This window comes from Pteropus medius, unplaced genomic scaffold (genome assembly GCF_902729225.1).
Source record: "Pteropus medius unplaced genomic scaffold, Ma_sr-lr_union100, whole genome shotgun sequence".
Taxonomy (NCBI): Eukaryota; Metazoa; Chordata; class Mammalia; order Chiroptera; family Pteropodidae; genus Pteropus; species Pteropus medius.
Window position 1 is genome coordinate 165,370 of NW_024349804.1, and position 20,048 is coordinate 185,417.

The following is a 20,048-nucleotide window of genomic DNA, read 5'->3' on the forward strand; positions in this document are numbered from 1 at the left end:
TCGCCTCTGAATCATCTAGAAAATACAATGCTGTCAGAACAGGGGGAAGATATATAGGAATAGTAATGTCCCAAATAGGAAAGAAACTGATTTTGATAACTGATCAAATTTTAGGAGAGACGGTCTGAGTCGGAAGGCCAGCCTTGCATGCTGATCTGTTCGGGGGCATTGAGAAGATTTTCCTAACATCTCCCGCCTCACCTCCCTGGGGGTCCTTGGTCTTTGCTTCTCGGCTCACACTGCCAACAAAATGGCCTAGATATTGGCCTCTTGGGGACCAGTCTGAGGCCAGCTGCTCATTCTGTAGAATTATTCAACAGCCATCAGCAACTTTGGCACATTTCCCTCGGACTTGGCTTTGAATTTGTGACCTCCGGGCAAAGGCATCACACCAATTTCAGATCCCAACCCGTACCCAGTAACATGAAGTCTGGCCTCTTATTTCTGGTTCCACTTAGGGAGGAGGATTTAGAGAGGCAAGACTTACCCTCTCCTAAGGGGAGTGGTATCTTGTGTTTCCCTTTCCTGCAGGTGACCTGGGGAATTCCTACCTGGACCTGAAGTGCAGGTACGGGAGACCTTCGACATGCAGAGCCTTCCCCTGGGAGAAAGAGCTGAGAGCCCAGCACCCCAGCTTGTTCCAGGCCTTGCTGGAGATGGTTCTGTCGATGGGTAACTATGTGTTTTCCTCGCCTTTGGACGCTGGTTAGGAAGGCTCCTTGTTTTCCCACAGTTTCGCTCGTCCTCTTTGGTGATTGATGCCTTCAACTTATTTTTAACCCCAGCGTTTCAGCTTAACTTCACATTTAAATTCTGCCCTGTCCACAACTCTCAGTATATCTGTGCACATTTCCACCACTAAATACAAAAACATACATTTAGGAATCGCTTGAGCAATTCTTTATTTAAAGCCAAGGCCACAAGAGGACAGCTTACAGCCAGAGCTGGCCCCCAAATGAGGTTGGTTGGACACACACATTGTTATCAATTAAAAAAAAAAAAAGTTACCAGTATTAAAAAAAAAAAAAAAAACCATGTAAAAAATGCAAATTTCTAGCTTATCTCAAAAACACACAAAGACCTGGCAATGCTGGGCCTCCATTCCTACACGGTGGCGATCCTGGAGGTGAGTGGTTGGCACAGACACGCTCGGTCCATCCACAGCCTCTTCTCTCTGTATCGCAGCACCTCTTGCCTCCCTCATTCATGGGTCTTACCTGCCTGGGCCCGTAGGCACTTGAACGTGAGACCCCTGATTTAAAGTGCACTTTAGGCAGCATCTCAGGAGTCAGTGTATACTTCCAAAATGTGGCCGGCTTCTCCTTAGGCCTGTCGCGATTTGGGTTTGCTCGATAATTAAGCACACCATGCGGGGTCACGAGGGCTCCTGAAGCCATGTCTGTTCATCCTGGGGAAAGGGACACTAAGTGGGGAATGATGACAGCTGTTTTAGTGGTCAGAGCCAACTCGTGGTAGTTAGCTAGATCCTGGGATCAAGGCATTGCGGAAACTGACTTCTGCTTCATGTAAGACACCCCTAAGAATGACGGTGTTCAATGGGATGGGTTTCCTTTGCAGATAGTGACCACTTCTCCTGTCCTGAAAGGATTCAAGCCTTTTGGGATTTTTTTTCATTTGATACTTGCCGAGTGACTATTCAGTTACTTGGCTAGACTTCAGAGATAAGTAAAATAACGCAAGGTCCCTGACCTTGAGGGACAGACTTGAAAGTGAAGAAAAATGGTAACGCATTTGAATAAAGGCTGTCGAAGTAAATGCTAAAAGAAAAGAGTGGTCATTTCTACCTGGGGTGTTCAGAGAAGGCTTCCTGGAGAAGGTGACACTGGGACTGACTCTTGAAGGGTCAGTATATGTTTGCCAGATAAACGAGGTGGGGTGGGAATTACAGGCAGAGTCGCTGCAGAGAAGTGGGAGCAGCACAGCCTTATTAATGATGTGCAAGGGGTTTGGGAGGCAGATGATGATTCCAACCAGAGCTCAGACACCATCCTGAAGAGTTTGGGCTTTACCTGGTAGGTAGGTGACAAGGAACTGTTGAAGGGTTTCAAGCAGTAGATAGAGATGCGATCAGATTTGGGTTTTTGAGGTTACTATGGCAGCAGTGGGAGATTGGGGGAAGTGAACTAGAGGGATCTGGAAGCAGGGAGTCCATTGCCATAACCCGGAAGGAGAAGATGTGGGACAGAGTGATGCAGATGGAGCCGAAGGATGCAAACAGGTTGGCTCTGAAGGGTTCCCTCAGAGTCAGGCAAGGGAGGCCACATAGAGTCATATGACAGAATAGCCTCTGGACCCAGGTGACCTAGTTCCAATTTTAACTTAGCACTTACTAGCTGTGTGATCTTGGACAAGGTGCTTTATTTCTCTGAGCCTCAGTTTCCTCATCTGCAAAATGGGGACAATAATGGTACCTCTCTCCTAGTGTTGGGTTAAATGAATTAATATATATAAAATACTTAGAACAGTATCAGTACAATGAACTCTTTGTAAGCAGCATTTTTCAACCCTGACACCATTGACATGGTATTGGACTAGATGCTTCTTTGTGAGGGATCTGTCCCTTGTGTTGTAAGATGTTTAGCTGCATTTCTGGCCTCTACCCACTAGTTACCAGTAGCACTACCTCCCCCCTACCCCCGCTACTCTCTTTTTAAGTTGTGACAACCAGAAATGTCCTTAGACATTGCCAAATGTCACCAAGAAGGCCAATTGCCCCTGGTTGAGAACCATTGCAATAGTTATCATGACTATAATTACCGAGCTGAGATTCTTCCCGGGTTTTTGCTGGTTATTTGGGAGATAGTGGAGCCACCGCCCCCCTGCCCCCTGCCCATGACGAGTGAGCAGGAGCTGGACATCCATGTTGGATGGTGAAGTCAAATGGGCTAAGGCCATGTCCACATAAAAATTGGTTGTATGAGATTTCTGATCATATTTAAATATAATTTTGCTGATTGGAACAGGGATGAATCATTTTCACAATTCTTTTTTAAGTAAATACTCTCAATAGAATGTTTTCATGTTATTTTTACAGCTCAGAAGTTTTGTTTATAAGAATTTAGAATTATTTCTTCTCCATAGAGGTCTGGAAGTGGAATTTAATTAAAAATTCAAATTGAGAGCTCCCAAACGCTCAGATTCCCTGGGCTGTGGTGCTGTGGACTGTCACATTGAGACCAGGCTATGAGCATGGCTGACCTCAAGCCCCGATTCTGCCTTCAGCCCTATTTTTCTAGGTTACATTGCCCTGTCCATAAGGACTGGGGAAGCTTCTGCAGATGTGGGGCATAGAGCCCTCATGAAAATTCATCTCCATCTGGCACCCTGCCCTTGCTCGGGGCTATCACAGCATCCTCCCACTAACCCTGGAGAGATTGGTGTTATATACTGGGCCCATTTTCTAACAAGGCCAAGAGAAATGCAGAAGTTTTGATTTTGTAAATTGAGGGTAAAAAAGTAAGTGTACATTTTTAACATATCTTTCCTCTCATCTATAAAAAGAACAGTAGTAAGACTTGCGTGACTCCACATCCGTTCTTGGTTCCTTACAGAACTTGCTTCCAAGTTCATCTTGCTTTAAGTGTCTAGCTGGCTTTGGACGACTCTGGATACTAGGAATTATGTTGAAAGGTTTCAGGCAGTGGGTAGAGGTGTGATCAGGTTTGGGTTTTTGAGGTCCCTGGCTTTTGAAGTCACTGGTTTTTTGAGGTCACAAAGCACTGGCTTGGAATGCTTTGGACAACTCTCGTTAATAGAAAACTGTGGTTGCATTATGTTTTCTGTTGCTGCCATGAGCTGTTCAGTCCTGTTGACTAGTAGACTTTATCAGAACATCCTCATCATCTTACATTTTTCATATCTTAGGTAAGCTATAATATGGACTCAAGTATCAGATGTTTGACGCTTGGCATTCTCACTGTGGGAACTGAATGGGTGAAGTTACAAAGATAAAGAGTTTAACTGTGTGAGGAACGTCCTAGGTCACTCATATCACAAGCTTCCATCGGTTCATTCACTAAATGAGTGTTGACTAAATGCCCCTGTGAGCCAGGCTAGAACGAGAGTTATTTAGGTAAATGTAAAGAAAACTATCAGCTCCCATAGTTTCTACAAAGGACATTAATTTGTGGAATTTCTTTTCCCCTGGCATTTTGAAAAAATAAGACAGTGTGAGACAATGGCCTGTGATTTCTGGTTCTTTGCGACAGGCATCTTTTTTCTTGGCAGCATCTCCTCAGATAGACAGCCGACTCTGCTTCCAGGCTGCCACACGTGCAGGTTTCAGACTTGAGAATGTTTTTTCCCCACACTGTGAGATTTTAGGCAGATCATCTGCTCTCACTCTAAGCCAACAACATACTTCAAAGGAGCTGTGAGAATATTTCAGAGGGTTGAGAGCTGGAAGCGTGGGCATCATCAGTGACGAGTAGAAAGAGTATAACGGAGTGTCCTCTGCATTCAACCAAGTGAGATCAGCAGGGGTCCCCACCTTCCAGTTGTCCCCAAAAGAATGAGCTGTCTTTTCCTACTGCAAAGAGAATTGTCAAGTATTTACATCCTCACTCATTATGGATTGTGATTTAAAAATACACATATTTGGTGTAGTAAAATACATATAACATAAAATTCCTCAGCGTAGCCATTTTTAAGTATACTCTTCAGTGGTGTTAAGGACCGTTCATATTGTTATGCAACAGATCTAGAAGTTTCTCATCTTGTAAAACTGAAACTCCATACCCATTAAACAACATCCATTCCCGCCCCAACACCCCCAGGCCCTGGGAACCACTATCCTATTTCCCGTCTCTATGACCTTGACTACTCTAGGTACTTCATATAAGTGGAATCACACAGTATTTGTCCTTTTGTGATTGGCTGATTTCACTGAGCATAAAGTTCTCAGCGTCTGTCCATGTTGTAGCATGTGTTGGAATCTCCTTCCTTCTTAAGGCTGAATAATATTCCATCGTATGTATATCCTGCATTTGGTTTATCCATTCATCAGTTGATGGACACTTGGGTTGCTTCCACCTCTTGGCTATTGTGAATAGTGCTGCTGTGGACAGAGGTGTGCAAATATCTCTTCAAGGTTTGGCTTTCGATTCTTTTGGATGTAGACTCAGAGGTAGGATTGCTGGATCACGTGGTAATTCTATGTTAAACTTTTTGAGGAACCGCCATACTGTTTCTTATAGCAACTGTACCGTTTTACACTCCCACTGACAGTGCACAAGGGTTCCAGTTTCTCCACATCCTTGCTGACACTTGTATTTTCTGGGTTTTTGACAGGAGCCACTCTCATGGGTGTGAGGTATAATTTATGTGTGTAGCTTATTTAGTGGGGAACGTTTGGTTTAACAGCAATTAAGAGTAATGCTCTCATAAAGTGACATAATGTCTGTGAAAGGGCTTCATGGATGGAAAGGTACCATATGAGTATGAACGATAGGGTTGCCTGAATGGAGCTCCTCTCAGTCTGGCTTGAGGTACAGCTGTCTGATTCCATATGTATGTGTCTCTACCACTTGCTCAGTTATAAGCTTGTTGAGGGTAGCGCCAGCCCTGTAAGTATCCCCTTACACTTCCGGTTATCCGCAGTGCCTGTGAATAGTGCTGGGCATCCATTAGCTGCTTAGTTATCGGTCCTTCTTCCATATGACCTTACAGAGCACGTTTCTGCACCATTTCCCTCAGAGAACATACCTCACCCACCCACGCTTCTCAGCTCGCCTGCCCTGCAAACAGCCTTCAAGCCCCAACTCAGATACTGCTGCCTCACGTCATCTTTCCTGTCTCCCCATTCAGATAGCTTCATCTCCCATGCTGCCTTTGCCATTTCGTGGCTTTCCCCTTTGCCGCCCCTGCCTTACTGCATTATGGTTGTTGATTTGCCTGTTTGACATGCAACTTAGATGTCTTCAAAGACAGGAACAAGAACTAGGTTTTCTTTGAAGAGCCTTGATAAGTATTTGTTGAGTAATCAAATGTATTCTAAATGAGTAAGTGATCTCCTTGTAAGTTCTCAAAAAGTCTGTGTTGGATCAGTGAGCCACTGAAGGAGTGAGGAGTTTGGCTTCTGAGAGACAGAAGTTCAAGGTCTGCACTAACCAAGCCATGACACCACTCCAGACTGAGAGAGTTCTGTGGGCTTATTTGTTTTCTCACACACTCCCTTAGCCTGTTCCCTTTCAGAGCTGCTGTTCTGGCTCTGAAAACACCCCTATGAACATAGTTCTGTTTCCCAGGTCTGCAAGGAGACCAGAATTCTTCTTAATCTGTGCACAGCCATTAAAAAAGAACTCTCGAAATGTGGCCCTCGCTGTTCTCTCTTTCATGTATCTGTAATCTAGTTGCTGAGGTATACAGATGGCCAGATGTAAAACCCCTTAGGTACACGCGAACCCAATCCAGCTCCTATGTGTCGAGTACCTCCAAACACCATGCTGGGCCCTGGGGCGACCATAGTGAAAAGCGTAGACCAGCCCACACACCAAACTCTGCCAAGTGCCAGAGGATGTGGAGGAAGGAGGTTTCTTAAATGTTGACAGCTGATATGCTAATCTGGTGTAAAATGCAGCTGTCCCCTCTGGTGGTTCCCACTCTGAAGTATCACAGGACTTGTTCCTTGCCTCCCAGAGTTGGCATGCCTTTGAATTAAAGATGGCAGCGCTCCTTGGGGTACCCAGCTACATGTGGTGCATATAGAGGTGGCAGAAAACCCTTCCTGCCTCCTGGCATTCCAGGGCCGCTGCACTGTATCCTGATTTCCTTGCTTGGCATGGAAATTATTCTGTACTACTCTGTCCTGAAATTCACCACTGTCCAGGCTCTGGGTGGCATCCAAACTAGACCCCGTGCTTGAGTCTTCCTGACCATTCTGATTGGTCATCCTCTCTGTTGTGTCCTGGAAAATCTCTAATTCTGTAGGAAAATGGCTCCTGTCAGGGCATGGAAATCACCCGATTAGCATTTTCGGCTTTTTCTCCTGCTCGATCGCAGTATTTTAGTGCGTGCGCCTTTTCACGCTTTAAGAGGTGTGCTGGCTATTTCTTTTGTTCTCCTGTTACTTCTCCTTGTCAGAATGGAACTCTTTGAACTCAAAAACTCTTTGCCTGGGGCACTGGCATTCAGGGAAAAGAGGCGGTGAGGACTGGCATGGAAAGAGACTGCAGGAATGACAATGGCAAGCGGGGCTCGTGGCCCAGGAGCTGGTTATAGGAGTGAGGAAGGATGCACTCAGGGGCAGGTGGGACCTGAGGCAGGGAGAGACAGGTGAGAGAGACAGGTGAGCTGGCCAGCACGTCCCGCTGGACATCTGCTCTGGGGCCAGAACTGCTTGCTCCCTTCCTTCCTTTCATCCTGAACTGGGCACTTCAGCTCACTGGAGTTGGTGACTGTGGCTACAGGAAATCTGAGGTCTGCCAGCAAATGGTTCTCAGGAGGAGGCCAGGTCCAAGGCCGGCTCACCCCCCAGGGCTGACACCATCTGTATTGTTCCTTCAGGGCAGTGAGCAGACTCTTGACCCAGGCTCTGCAGTGCTGAGTGCAGGGGAAGCGGTGCCTCCCACAATGTGCCCACGGGGCTGGCTGCACTAACGTCACTCTAATTTGTTTTCACCTCTTCTTATTTTTGCCTACAATTGCAGTGTTTATTTGGAGACTCTAAAATGCAGAGCATAGAAATTGTAGAAATACAATGATGTTCCTTCATAATGCCAGGATACCGTGTCCTTTAAGAGCTGGTTTTCACTATTGTTCATTGCAGAGCCGTCATCTTTATTTTTATCTTATTGAAGAAAGCATTCGTTCTAGTTTACAAAATACACGAGCGCACATGGAAAGGGCTGTACTCCTTCTGCCCGGAGAATCCCTGATAACAGTCCTGACAGGGGCAGCGGGGAGAAGGGCAGAGGGAGGAAGGAGAGAAATTACATCTATAAAACCTGAATATTTGCACAGAAAATTACACAGCGTTAACTTCCAAGATAGAAATTAGCGACTTAGGTGTCGGGAACCCAGTGCAGCTCACTTGATCAGACGTAAATGAGGAATGCAGTGTTTTTTTCAACTAGAAAACTTGGTGGAGATCTTTTTCTGCTTAAATGACATTTTCTCCTTTCACTTTTATGGTTTTTCACTTTCAAACTTCTACTTTGGATGGATTATACTTTTTGAAAGCTTGAAACTAGAAATGACTTTCCTATTGATATCCCAGTGGCTCTCAGGAGAAGTGAGTTGGTTTTTTCCCTGAATTCTCAATCAGATGCTGACTCCAGGTTCTTCAGGAAGAGGCCACCTTCTCATTTTCTTTTTGCCTCTTTAACGACGGACGCACAAATGGCGACCTTATGGCATGGCCGTAAAAAAAAAAAAAAAAAGGAGGAAGGAAGGAAGGAAGGAAGGAGGGAAGGAGGGAGGGAGGGAGGGAGGGAGGGAGGGAGGAGGAAAGAAGGAAGGAAGGAAGGAAGGGGAAAATTAACAATGCTGTGCTACCTGGAAAATAATAAGGTTAATGAACAGTGCTGATTCCCTTTGTTTCCTTGGCTTCTGGTGCAGGAAGGAAGAAAATCGAAAAGTGTCTCCTTTTTCTATTTGTTTTTCATTACACCATTAATCTCCATAAACAAGGCATGTTTTTTAGTTACAGATCAACTAGAAAAAATACATATGCTAAACCAGATGGGTGAAATTAACAGTTTCATTAAACTGATTTCAAAATTGCCAGTTTTACAATATCGCCAGTGACTTGATGGCTTTGATGGTGTGCTACAGTTAGAATTTGAACTTTAAAGAATGTGCAAAATGAGCAGTTTTGCTGTAGACTTATTTTTTATTATATTCACTAGTGCAGAAAATTGTTTAGGTTCTTTTGCCGAGAAAATACTGATTGGTAATATTTGGGGGGAGTTCATGTTAATATGGTAAAGAACTCATGAAGCCTTTCAACCTGCCTACGTTTCAATCTGCAAAGGTTTTTTTTTTTTGTGCTAACGATTAGAGCTTTTGACATGTTCCTCTTTTGTTCCTTATTCTCCAGCAATCCGAGCTACCTGCACACTCCTGCTAAGGATTTCTGGGGTTCTGTGCCAGGGGTCAGCAGGGCAAGTGTTTCTTTTGGAGCTTCATTTGGTTTGGAGTCTCTTCTCTCCTCTGAGCCCACAAAGCCTGTGTCCATGGCTACTCAGGCAAAACTCATCATCTTAGTTAGGTGTTTGGCAGAGCAGGTGAGGCAGGGATGAATCGTTCCCAAAATGCTGATGTTAATTTGCTCAGAATGTGCACAGAGGGGCATCTGAGATGAGCACATATTTAAAAGTAAATATATGAATAAGTAGAAGTAGGATTTCTTTTGCAACTCCACTTGAGTGCCGCAGTGCACACTGCATTCATTGAAGGTTTATATCTCATCGAATGGTTGAGTAGAGTAAATTCTCTCAACTATGCAAAGGGAAAAACCAACATTAGATCTCCAGCCTCCCGGTGGAAAGAGTGTTGTTATTCAGATGTATCTCAACAGACGAGCAGAAGGAAATGTTCAAAGATGTTCACTTACATGTTATTGGTTATAGCAAAACCCCTGGAAGCAACCCAACAGTCTAAAAATAGAGAACTAGGCAGAAAAACAGCCCTGCTATAGAATGCAATACTATTGAAGCTTTAGGAAGAATGAGCTTCTGACAGCCATGGATGGACACTCATGATGTGTGGTTAATTTTTAAAAGTTGAAGGTCAGAATCTATAGGAGTTTTTTGAGAAGAAAACTTGCATGTATATATGCAGAGAGATGTGAATATGAATTATTGTCCGTGCAAAAGAGGAGTCCAGAAACAACACACCAGGCTTGTAACTGTATTTATCTTTGCTATTAAGAAGGATTGGGAGAGAGAGAACTTCTGTTTTTATTTTCTAAAAATATGCATTGTTTGATTTTTTTTTTTTACAAAAAGCTATTTTTTTAGGGATCAAAAAAAAAAATACAGAAAGAGGAGCAAATTCTATTTGTTTACTAAGGTGATTTTTTTCCCCAGCAACTACCACTTGAGATGGAAAGTATAAAGCAGAAACACCAAGAGGTCTGGGGTAAGGAATTCCAGGAGGCAGGAGATAAGACTTCTTAGCAATAGGTGGAGGTGTGGGTGGGCTCCTTCCCTACAGCTGGGCAAAGACACATGCCCCCCTCTCAGGGGCAGCCAGCCCAGCCCGCCTGTGTACCCACTCGTAACTAATGGCTTGGGTTTCACAGAGACCAGGATGCCACTAGTCTCTGTGCTTAGCTTGGATCTCTGCGAGGGAATTGCCCTTAAATAAATTCAGTCTCATCTCAGAGCTTCCCATTCAAGTTTCTCCACATCGAAAACTCATGTCTCTTCATTCCCTTATGGAGTGCTGCTGATAGAGTGAATCTCTTGTGGCCTCCTGAAAGCCGTTAGTAACATTTTAATTTTGGGTAGAATGAAGAAAAATCAAAGAAAAATGTTGGACATAATTTTTAGGCAGATAAAATTTTAGTCTGAAATACATCGGTCTTTTCTCTTTAAATGTAAATAGTATCTTCAATGCTATGTGCTCTTTGGTAACAACGTAAAATAGAAAGTAAACACTCGTTGTCTAAAGTAATAAACAAGAGAGATGAATAATGTAGACAGACTTTAGAAGACTAACAATTACTTGAAACGACCATATAACTTGATCGTTATAATGCTTAAAAGCTTAAAATGTTTATCAGATTTATACGAGGATTAGGTCAAAAGAAGTATCATATAGCTTAAAGCAGTTGCGTAAAGAGGTCTCTAATTTGATGGAAAGGTGCTTATTAGGACAATTGGTAGCCTGTTAATCAGGAGGTAGGTGAAGCAGAGTGAGTAGGAACCCTGGCCTTCCTGATCAGCAAAGCTGGATTTAGAGCTTGGCTCAGCCACGTGCCAGCTTTTGTAACTTTAGACAGGTTAGTTGACCTCTCCAGGCTTCAATCTCCTCATCTGAAAAAATGAGGATGCTGATAATAGTACCTACCTCGTAAAAGTGTTCAGATTACGTGACATAATTTACATAAGATGCCTAACCCAATCTTTGGCATTTCGTACACCCTCAGTAAAAGTTGACTCATTCGAAATTGTTTTTAGAAACCCCCGAGAAAAACTAGAGGCAGAAGATAAGAAAGCATCTCAAAATATGGTTCTTTTGCTCAACTTTTAGAGCAGCACCTAGGAATTATTTCTGAAATAAAACACATTTTTTTTCCAAGAGTCTAAGAGGGAAAAAAGTCTCTCTGGAAGTTTCGGTGGTCCTGATTTGGCACTGAGATACACTGTGTAAATTACTCTCTCGAGGCGCTGTCTCAGCTATATAAGGCACATCCTTTTTCCTAGGATACTAGGCTGTCATTTGGTGCCAAAGAAAAAGCTATTTACAGAATGACACCGTGGCATCCCCAAAGGGTTTGATTTACCTCTCCGGAAGGTGGTATATTTCAAGGTTCTGCGGAACCGACTATATTAATAACTCAGGTGGTTTAATTGGCTTTCCCTCTTCTTTCTAAAGCCATGTCGATCCCATGGTAATTAATTGTGTGGGCTGTGACTTGTGTTATTTACAGTGCCAAGGAACCAAAATGAATCTGTATTAGGAATTGGCGGGAGGATATTTGAAAAGGCTATAGAGAGACTCTCCAGTGTTGATGGTCTTCACCAAATTAGCTCTGTCGTCCCCTTCCTGATGGATTCCAGCTGCTGTGGCTATCATAAAGCATCCTACTACCTCGCAGTCTTTTATGAAACTGGATTAAATGTACCTCGGGATCAGCTGCAGGTAGAGTATTTCATGGGTTCCAAGGATATCAGTCACTCGCATCAGAATAATGCTCTCATGTCTCAAGAGCAACCCGACAGGTTCACGCTCCCTGGAATCCTTTAAAAATCTTTCCACTCAAGAAAAACGTCCTAGGGCTGTGTTAAACACAGTATCTCCTGCTTTCAGTTTCCCCTCTTAGTCTTGGGCACGTGATTAGTATACATGAAGGAATAATTTAGGCAGGGCTTACCAGAAACTCAGCCCTTCAAGGACAGGTATCTCTTACTCAAGTTTCATACCACTCTGGCTGTGGGACCATTATCCTAATACTTTTTAGTTAAGTGAAGTCAGTTGGTCCTCTAAGCCAAGTATTGTCGCATCCAGCCTTCTACCGTCCAAATAGAAGCCATACCAGATGGTTTTACTTTTGGTTTCAGATCCAGATTTATTATGCAACTTGCCTAACATTTGGAATCACATTTTTATAAGTGCTACTAAATGGCCCCTAATCCCTTTTAGTTTTCAAATTCACGCACTGGATTTGGATATTCGTACTGTGTAGACACACCCAGATGGCTCCATTTCCTTTTCAGTGACTTCTTTGTGTGTCTCTGGCTTATAGAAGCTCATGATTGATTGCCAGCTTTCCTGAGTCCGAGTCAATCCCACAAAGGTGGAATACTGTAGAAGCTTCTAGGCTGGTCTCTGCCACAGAGTGGTTGGTTGACCATAGATAAATGACTTCACCTCTCTGGGCCTCTATTTTCTCAACTGTGAAGTGAGGGTGGTCTATCTGAAAAGACCCTTCCCAACACTAACATTGTGAGACTGTGAGGTCGTCACATGGCCTGCTCTTCAGACCGTCGGACTGTAGCTGAAGCTGACCAGGGATCCTTACGACAGCCAGCGGATACCCAGAGAGATGCTGTGAGAGAAGTCGGGGGAAGGCCCGTGTTTTCACTGAGAAAAGGGCAAAAGTCAAGGAATTTTAAGCTATGAGACATTTAGAAGGATAGATCACTTGGAATCTGTCAATCATTAGAAAGCCGTTGTGCTTTCTTTTCTAAAGATTTTTTCAAAGGCATGTTAGCATATGTTTCGAATGAGTAGGCTCATATATAGGGATGGGGCCAGATGGTTGGATTTTATGACCCTTATCTATAATCTTGTGAACAGTGTCAATTTCTTCCTACCAGGGCATGTTGTATAGTTTGGTTGGAGGCCAGGGAAGTGAGAGGCTTTCTTCAATGAATCTTGGGTACAAACACTACCAAGGTATTGATAACTACCCCTTGGACTGGGAGCTGTCCTATGCCTACTACAGCAACATTGCCACGAAGACACCCCTCGACCAGCATACGCTACAAGGAGATCAGGTATGAAAGAAAAATGGGAGGAAGTGGTTATAGCCCTTTTTACCAGGACTTCCTGAATTTTTATAAAGTGTCTGTATCTGTGGCTGGTTTATTCGCTGGCCTCCAGAGGATGAACATAATCTAATGGAGAGAAAAGCTTTCTTTCACTCTCCAATTAGTATTTCTTGACTGTGTTCTCAGGCTGAATGTAGACACAATCTTCCATCCATGCATGGAAAGCTTTTCATGAGCGGGAGGACTGCTACGCAAAATGTAGATCTGGCCCTTGGTTTTGATTTTGCAAAAAAGGTGTACCAGAAACATAGGCATCTTTTTTTTTTTTTGCTAAGACCATGTGAAGTGGTGAGCACTGGAGATGTCGAGGGTATTTAATCACCTTGAGTTGGGGAGGGGGGCAGTAAACAAAGGGCTCCCATTTATATGTAACGAGCAAGCAGGGTCTGTGACATGAGGAAGCCCACTCCATCCCTTGCTATGCTCCTGTTGCATCTGTCCCTATCGTGTGAGCCTTGCTAGTCCAGTGCTCCCAGGTGACCAACAGCATGTGACATTTGAAGAATAGATCCTATCTCAGTTTAAGGACTGGACAAGGAACACTAACTCTCACCCATAATTTTGCAGGCTCCCAAATTTTTTTGACTCAGTGGGCAAAGAGATCAATGGCTCACATCTACCCAAAACACATCTTGTGTTACGTTAGACCAACTGATGTTTTGTTTCGAGACTTGTTTGGATGATGGCAAAGAAAAGGGTATAAGTAAAGGTGCTAGTGTGGGAATGCGGGGAAAGCTGCCTCAAGATGATGGAGCTCTGTACCCGGAGGGAGTAGACCATGACGTAGTTACCCTCTCGGAATATATTTTTCTATATCCTCTTTCTCCAGAAAGGATTTAAGATATTCTGATGGTCATAACACTTGAAGTGGTCAAGTTGAGAGGAAGTACCAGTAGTTTATACCAAGAGTCAGCAATTTTTTTTTTTTTTCTGTAAGGGCCAGATAGTAAATATTTTAGACTCTGCCTATATAGTCTCTCTTGCAACTACTCGACTCTGCAATATATGAGGCAGTATATGAATGAATGGGGTGCCGAATGTGTGCAGCCATAGATAGTACGTAAACTGCTGTGCCAGATTGGACCTTGAACTAGGCCGTAAACTCTTGATTTTCCCTGCTTATGCTCAGCGAGCTTAGGGGATCGGCCTGGCTAGGTCAGGTCATGGAATCTTAGGCTGAGCAGCTAGTTGAGAACCAGACCACTCACTGTGCCCCTGCACTGTTCCTGTTTTGCACTCAGAAATCCACAGTGTGAAAAATGTGTGCTTTGATGACCGGGAATGGATAGAAAAGAAATCGACAGTGACTGCTGTATGGTTATGAAATAAATGACTCAAAGATATATGCTGTCAGTGAACATTAAACATGAGTCAGGCTATAAAACACCAAAAGGCTGTCTATATAGACATTCTGATTCCTTTAGGAAATAATGATTTATTTTGAATAAACTTCCACATTCTTATCATCATTATATATTTTCTCTTGGTGTATATAAACTATGTGCAAGATTTGACCTCCGTTTGACAGGAATTTAGTAATTGATAAAAGTTTTTTAAAAGAATTATTATGAAGAGCGGTCATGCAAAATCAAGTCACGAAATAATATTGACATCGTTCTACTAAGCCTGAATGTGTTAACGATGTCCTATATGTATATATTATACTTTTAAGAATTCTAATTCGGCACAAATTAGCAACAGGAAACGGTATATTGCTAACAAGCTCCTTTTCTTTTGAAGATTTGGCACATGAAACGTTATGATTATGAAAGAAAATGTTTAATTGGTCAGAACCAGAGAAGATGAATAGAAAAGATCCGTCTTGCAGCTGAAAAGTCGTATGATTAAGAATCCCAGATACGAATTACATAGTTAGAAGAGTTGTGTCATAGCTCATTTTCTTAAAAATGTGTAATTAATGGCTTCTTGAGAATTTAAGCAGGTGTCATACGTTGACTTAAATGTCCTTTTGTTGAGAACTCTATTAATTCACCAGCAGCACGTAACAGATGAGGAGATACAGAAAGCCAGACCTCTAATTAGCAAACGAAGGCTCCGTCAGAAGTTTCTTTCTTGATTCTTGTTTCATTTTCTCTTTTATGTAACTCGTGGTTCACATCATTTTATCTTCTTTATTAGTAATCTCTCTTCACATCACTTCTTTATGATTTAGTGAGACTCGGCTTCAGGTTAAAGAAAAAGAAGATGCTTGGGTTTTGTTTGTTTTGTGGCTTAATCGCAACGATGATTCTCTCTACTTTTTAGAACCTGCTTTTCCAAAAGGTTTGGTCCCAGCCTGCTCTCTCTACACCTGCTAGAGGGGTAGGGATCTCGTCTAATCCATCCCCCTGGTTTTAACTGTCCTCCACATACTGAAGACACTCAAACCTTCCTCTCCAGCTGAGATAGTTCTTACAATCTGCATCTACAATCATGACATACTGCAAAGGAAATGCACCATCTCTTTTTCTCCATTCCCCACAAACATCTTAACTCAGGGGTCCCCAACCTCCCGGGCCATGGACTGGTCCCTGTCCGTGGCCTGTTAGGAACGGGGCTGCACAGCAGGAGGTAAGCAGCAGAGGAGCGAGTGAAGCTTTGTCTGGATCTGCATCCGCTCCCCAGCGCCAGCATCGCTGCCTCAGCTCCCCGTCAGGTCATCAGGCATTAGATTCTCATGGGCGCGCCGGTTCCTGGTGTCAAAAGAGTTGGGGACCGCTGCCTTAGCTGACGGCACCGTTGGCCTGGGATGGTGTGACGCTTTCTCTGACACTGGGTCCAGGAGGTCTGAGGACTGGAGAGTCTCCAGACATCGGAGCTCCTCTGACCTGGTCAGCAAGTTTTAACCCTGTAGTATAGGCTGCGAAGTGATTGTTCTAGGGACCTTGATTTATAACACAGCAATGACAACAACAACAAAAAACCCAGAAGCTACAGAAGATGCCACTGGTCAGTCTGGGACTCTGGGTCCCCGACAGCATCTACCCAGCTCTGCCCCCGTCTTCACCCCCCCTGTTGTCTCTCTGTGCTACAGCTTCTTTCTGGATTGGTCACTTTCCCATACGAAGCATCATTCCTGGTCACCAATGTTTGAATGAATGAACAAGCAAATGCTGTTCCCTTTTAGGGCTGTCCCTTCATCAGATGTGTTTGTAGGTGGTCAGCTTTCACAGAAGGCCTGGGCCTGTGGCACTGACCCCTTGTTGCCACCGCGCTGACCCCAGAACAAGGAGAACCGCCTGGCTGGGTGTGGCTGCTGGGCTAGATTTGCCAAGACCAGGTCCTGGGTCTGCTCCTCACTAGGCGTGACATCTTGGATGATTCCGCCCACCTCTCTGTACAGTTTTGCACCTATAGAATGGGAGCCTTGGTGGCCTGCACCTCATGCGGTGGCTACAGCATGAGTAAGGCAATCCATACAATGTGGAGCCCAGCCCACTGTGCGAGCTCTCGCAAATGTTTCTGACCCAGCACTCCCACCTCAAGTTCTGTGCCTTCCACCTTCTAAAGTATGCAATTCTCTTAGATAACTCTTCATCCCCACGAGGCAAAGCTTCGAGCTGGACAAAACTGCAAATACCAATAGGAGGGCTGACGTTCTCAATTGCTATCAGCCTTTCGCACGTTAGAATGAACCATGGACCTAAAACGTAACGAGTTACCCTTACCAAGAGCTTACCATGTACCAGACACTCTGCTGAGATCTCACAGGCAATCTCATTGAATCCTCATGCAACCCTACGAGGTCAGTATGAGTATTATTCCCGTTTTATAGATGAGGCAACTGGATGCAGAGAAGCTAAAGAACTTGCCCAAAGTCACACAGCAAATGAGTAGCAGGGCCTGGATCTGAACCTTGGTCTTTCTAACTCTGTGCACTACAAAAATAATGGCCAAGAGATCGAATACTTTACACATAGCAGGTACCGTGCTAAAGTCCATTTTATGGATGCGGAAACTGAGTCTCAGATAAATAAAGTTAGTGGCCCAAGGCCCACAAGTAGGTAATGGTGAGTGAGACTTTCCCTTGATCTGATGTGAAGGTTGTGCTCTTGATGGCCCCACCTTGCTGCAAGGTGCGATGCCACTGCCCGAGGTGCCTTGGTTGGGGACAGCAATACAGAAGATAAAAGTGTTCCTTCTCTGTAGTTATTCATGGTTGCCAGGTCCTCTGGAAACATGGCCTCTGCCAAGATCCCCTCATGTCACTGTTGGATAGAGTTCACTGTGTACCAGAGCAGACGAAGAAACGTCCTTCCAGACTCACGAGTCCCTTTCAGGGTAGTGAGGCCGGGCAGGGACTGTGGCCCATAGCCAGCTGGCCTGGGTGACTCCTAAGTTTGAAGAATAAAATATATGACCTTGAGTAAATTACTAAACCTCTCTGGATCTCAGTTTTCACATCGGTGAATTGAGGATATTGATTGTGACTGTCTTATAAGATTCGGTGAGTCATTCTGAGCAAAGCAGCTAGAACAGTGACTGGCACGCAGTCCAGGCTGGGTATCGTGATATAGCATCACTGCCCGAGAGCGGCAGAAATGCCTAAAAGTATAAATCCTGCAGGGTGGGAACTGTGTCTTCATGTGTTGTGTCTTTCTTTTAAATCCCACAATAAAATTAAGGAGGAAAAGAAGAAAAACGACCCAAAATCAAAACACCCAATCTCTCCAGTCGTATGACAAATGTCTAGCTGTGAATTCCATTATTTGAGCAGCTCGAGCTTCAGCCCAATTCCTGGCTCGTCACAGACGGTCATGTTCCCTGGAGTTTGAGCTGAAGTGCCCACTCATTGGCTATACGCTTGGCAAGAGGTTAATGAGATAGAGTGACCTGTGTCTAGGCAGGATTCCGGAACCTTCTCACTAGAGGACATCGTGGGGGAGCAGGTCAGAGCCGTGTCTTTGGACTCAAGCCAGCCTGGCTTCCAGAGCCAGCTCTACAATGTGACCTCGAGTTTATGGTTTCATCTTCTGTGCCTCCGTTTCTTTGCCTGTAAATTGAGGACAGTGCTATTTGGGTCATGGCCTTGTTATGACAACTAAATTAAAAAAAAAAAAAAGTTGTTAAACCCTCAGCACAGAGTTGGTTTCAATAAAAGGCAATGGGCATTATTATTTTCATCGTTGCTCTTTGCTTGGTGGCCTCCTGAGGTTAAACATCCGACAGAAATCGATGCCTCCTGGTTTTGAGTCCTAGCACTGTCCCCAAGTCTCAGCCCCCTAGTGGCCCTGAAAGGGAGGTGGCTGAGAGACCTCAGGAACCGGGCTGCAGGCTAGAGTTTGTAAATCCAAGTATGTTTCCTAACTCACCGACAGAGAGTGTCAGGAGGGAAATCAGCCCCTTGTTCTCTGAGGCTGTTCCCCCAAACTCATGCAGATCCAATTTTCCCACCATCTGCCTGTGGCTGCGCCGGTGCGGGAAGCCCTTTCCAGTACCTCTGCGGTGTTGTTAGATATAATTCATTATGTATAAGGGGAGACCGTGAAATAACACGAACTTTTTTTTTTCTTTTCTTTTTGATAAACAGCCAAAATTTCTACATCAAAATGAGTCTTATTTTCTTCAAAAGAGTCAGATACCTGGGAGACCGTGCACAAATGCAAAGCGTTTTTGCGAACTTTCCCGTTAGGTTCCTCTTTAGAGCCTCCAGCACATTCTTGCTCACGTCTTCAGCATTAACATGCCCTCTTTTTTTCAAGGTAGATTTAATTTTTGGAAATAGCCAAAAGATATTTGAAGCCAAGCCTGCTCAATAAAAAGAGTTAGTCATGCAGGATAATAACACTTTGGGATAAAAAATAGGTTATACTTAGAAAATATTGATTTACCTTTTTGATGCTGCGTATAATCTGGTTCTGAAATCAGAGGCAGAAAAGTGGACTTCTGAACAAGTTCGAGCAATAGAAGTGAAAGTGGAATAAATTTTGTCTTCTCAAAGCAAATGCTTTGATAGGTGCAAAAATACTCATTTAGATACTTTAGATGCAATATACCCATTTAAAAAGAATTTGATCTTACGATGTTGTGGACACACCTCGTATTTCAATTATTCATATATTTTTTCCATGAGCAACTTCCGGTTTACGTCATATCTTTTGCATGCCCGTATCATTTGGATATTCCCTTTCTCCCCTTCTTCCTTTCCTTCTTCCCTCTCTTCCTCCTTCCCTTCCTCCCTTCCTTCCTTTTTAGGCATATGTTGAAACAATTAGACTAAAAGATGATGAAATACTCAAGGTACAAACCAAAGAGGATGGAGACGTCTTTATGTGGCTGAAGCACGAAGCTACCCGGGGCAATGCCGCAGCTCAGGTAAGAAGCAGTCCATCGGCTTAGAAATCTGCAGTCACAATAGACCAATTTATGCCGTGGTAACAAAATATCCCAGACTTAAGTGGCTTATAACAGTGCTGGTTTATTTCTTGCTCACACTACCTGTCTGAGAAAAGTCAAACACATGGGCTGTGCTATCATATCATAGGCTCCTAGGAACCCAAACTAGCAGAGTCTTCATCTCGATACTTGCTTCCAAAACTATTGAAACAGGACGATAGCCATGGTACATCACAGGCTGACTCTTAATGCTTCTGTTCAGAAGTGGCACATGTCACTTCTCACATTTCATTGGCCAAAACAAGTCACTTGGTCACTCTTGACTTCAAGTGGGCTGTTAGCATAGTCCTACCCTGTACCCAGAGAGAGTCACAGTATTTATGATTGGTCCTGCAGACTATCGCCACACATTTTAGTGTATCAGGTAGAAATAAAAAGAAGCATCTTGGGGTACAGGAGAGATTAGATGGG

General features: G+C 43.9%; 1 protein-coding gene across 1 annotated transcript in view; it reads left to right on the forward strand.

Moving 5' to 3' along the window:
* The window catches only part of SEL1L3 (SEL1L family member 3), a 93,472-nt gene that overhangs the window by 37,190 nt on the left and 36,234 nt on the right, over positions 1–20,048 (forward strand). The window contains exons 9-12 of the mRNA XM_039838053.1: positions 532–672; positions 11,618–11,829; positions 13,008–13,187; positions 19,437–19,556. Of these exons, the coding sequence (XP_039693987.1) occupies positions 532–672; positions 11,618–11,829; positions 13,008–13,187; positions 19,437–19,556 (653 nt within the window). The remainder of the gene's footprint in view (positions 1–531; positions 673–11,617; positions 11,830–13,007; positions 13,188–19,436; positions 19,557–20,048) is intronic.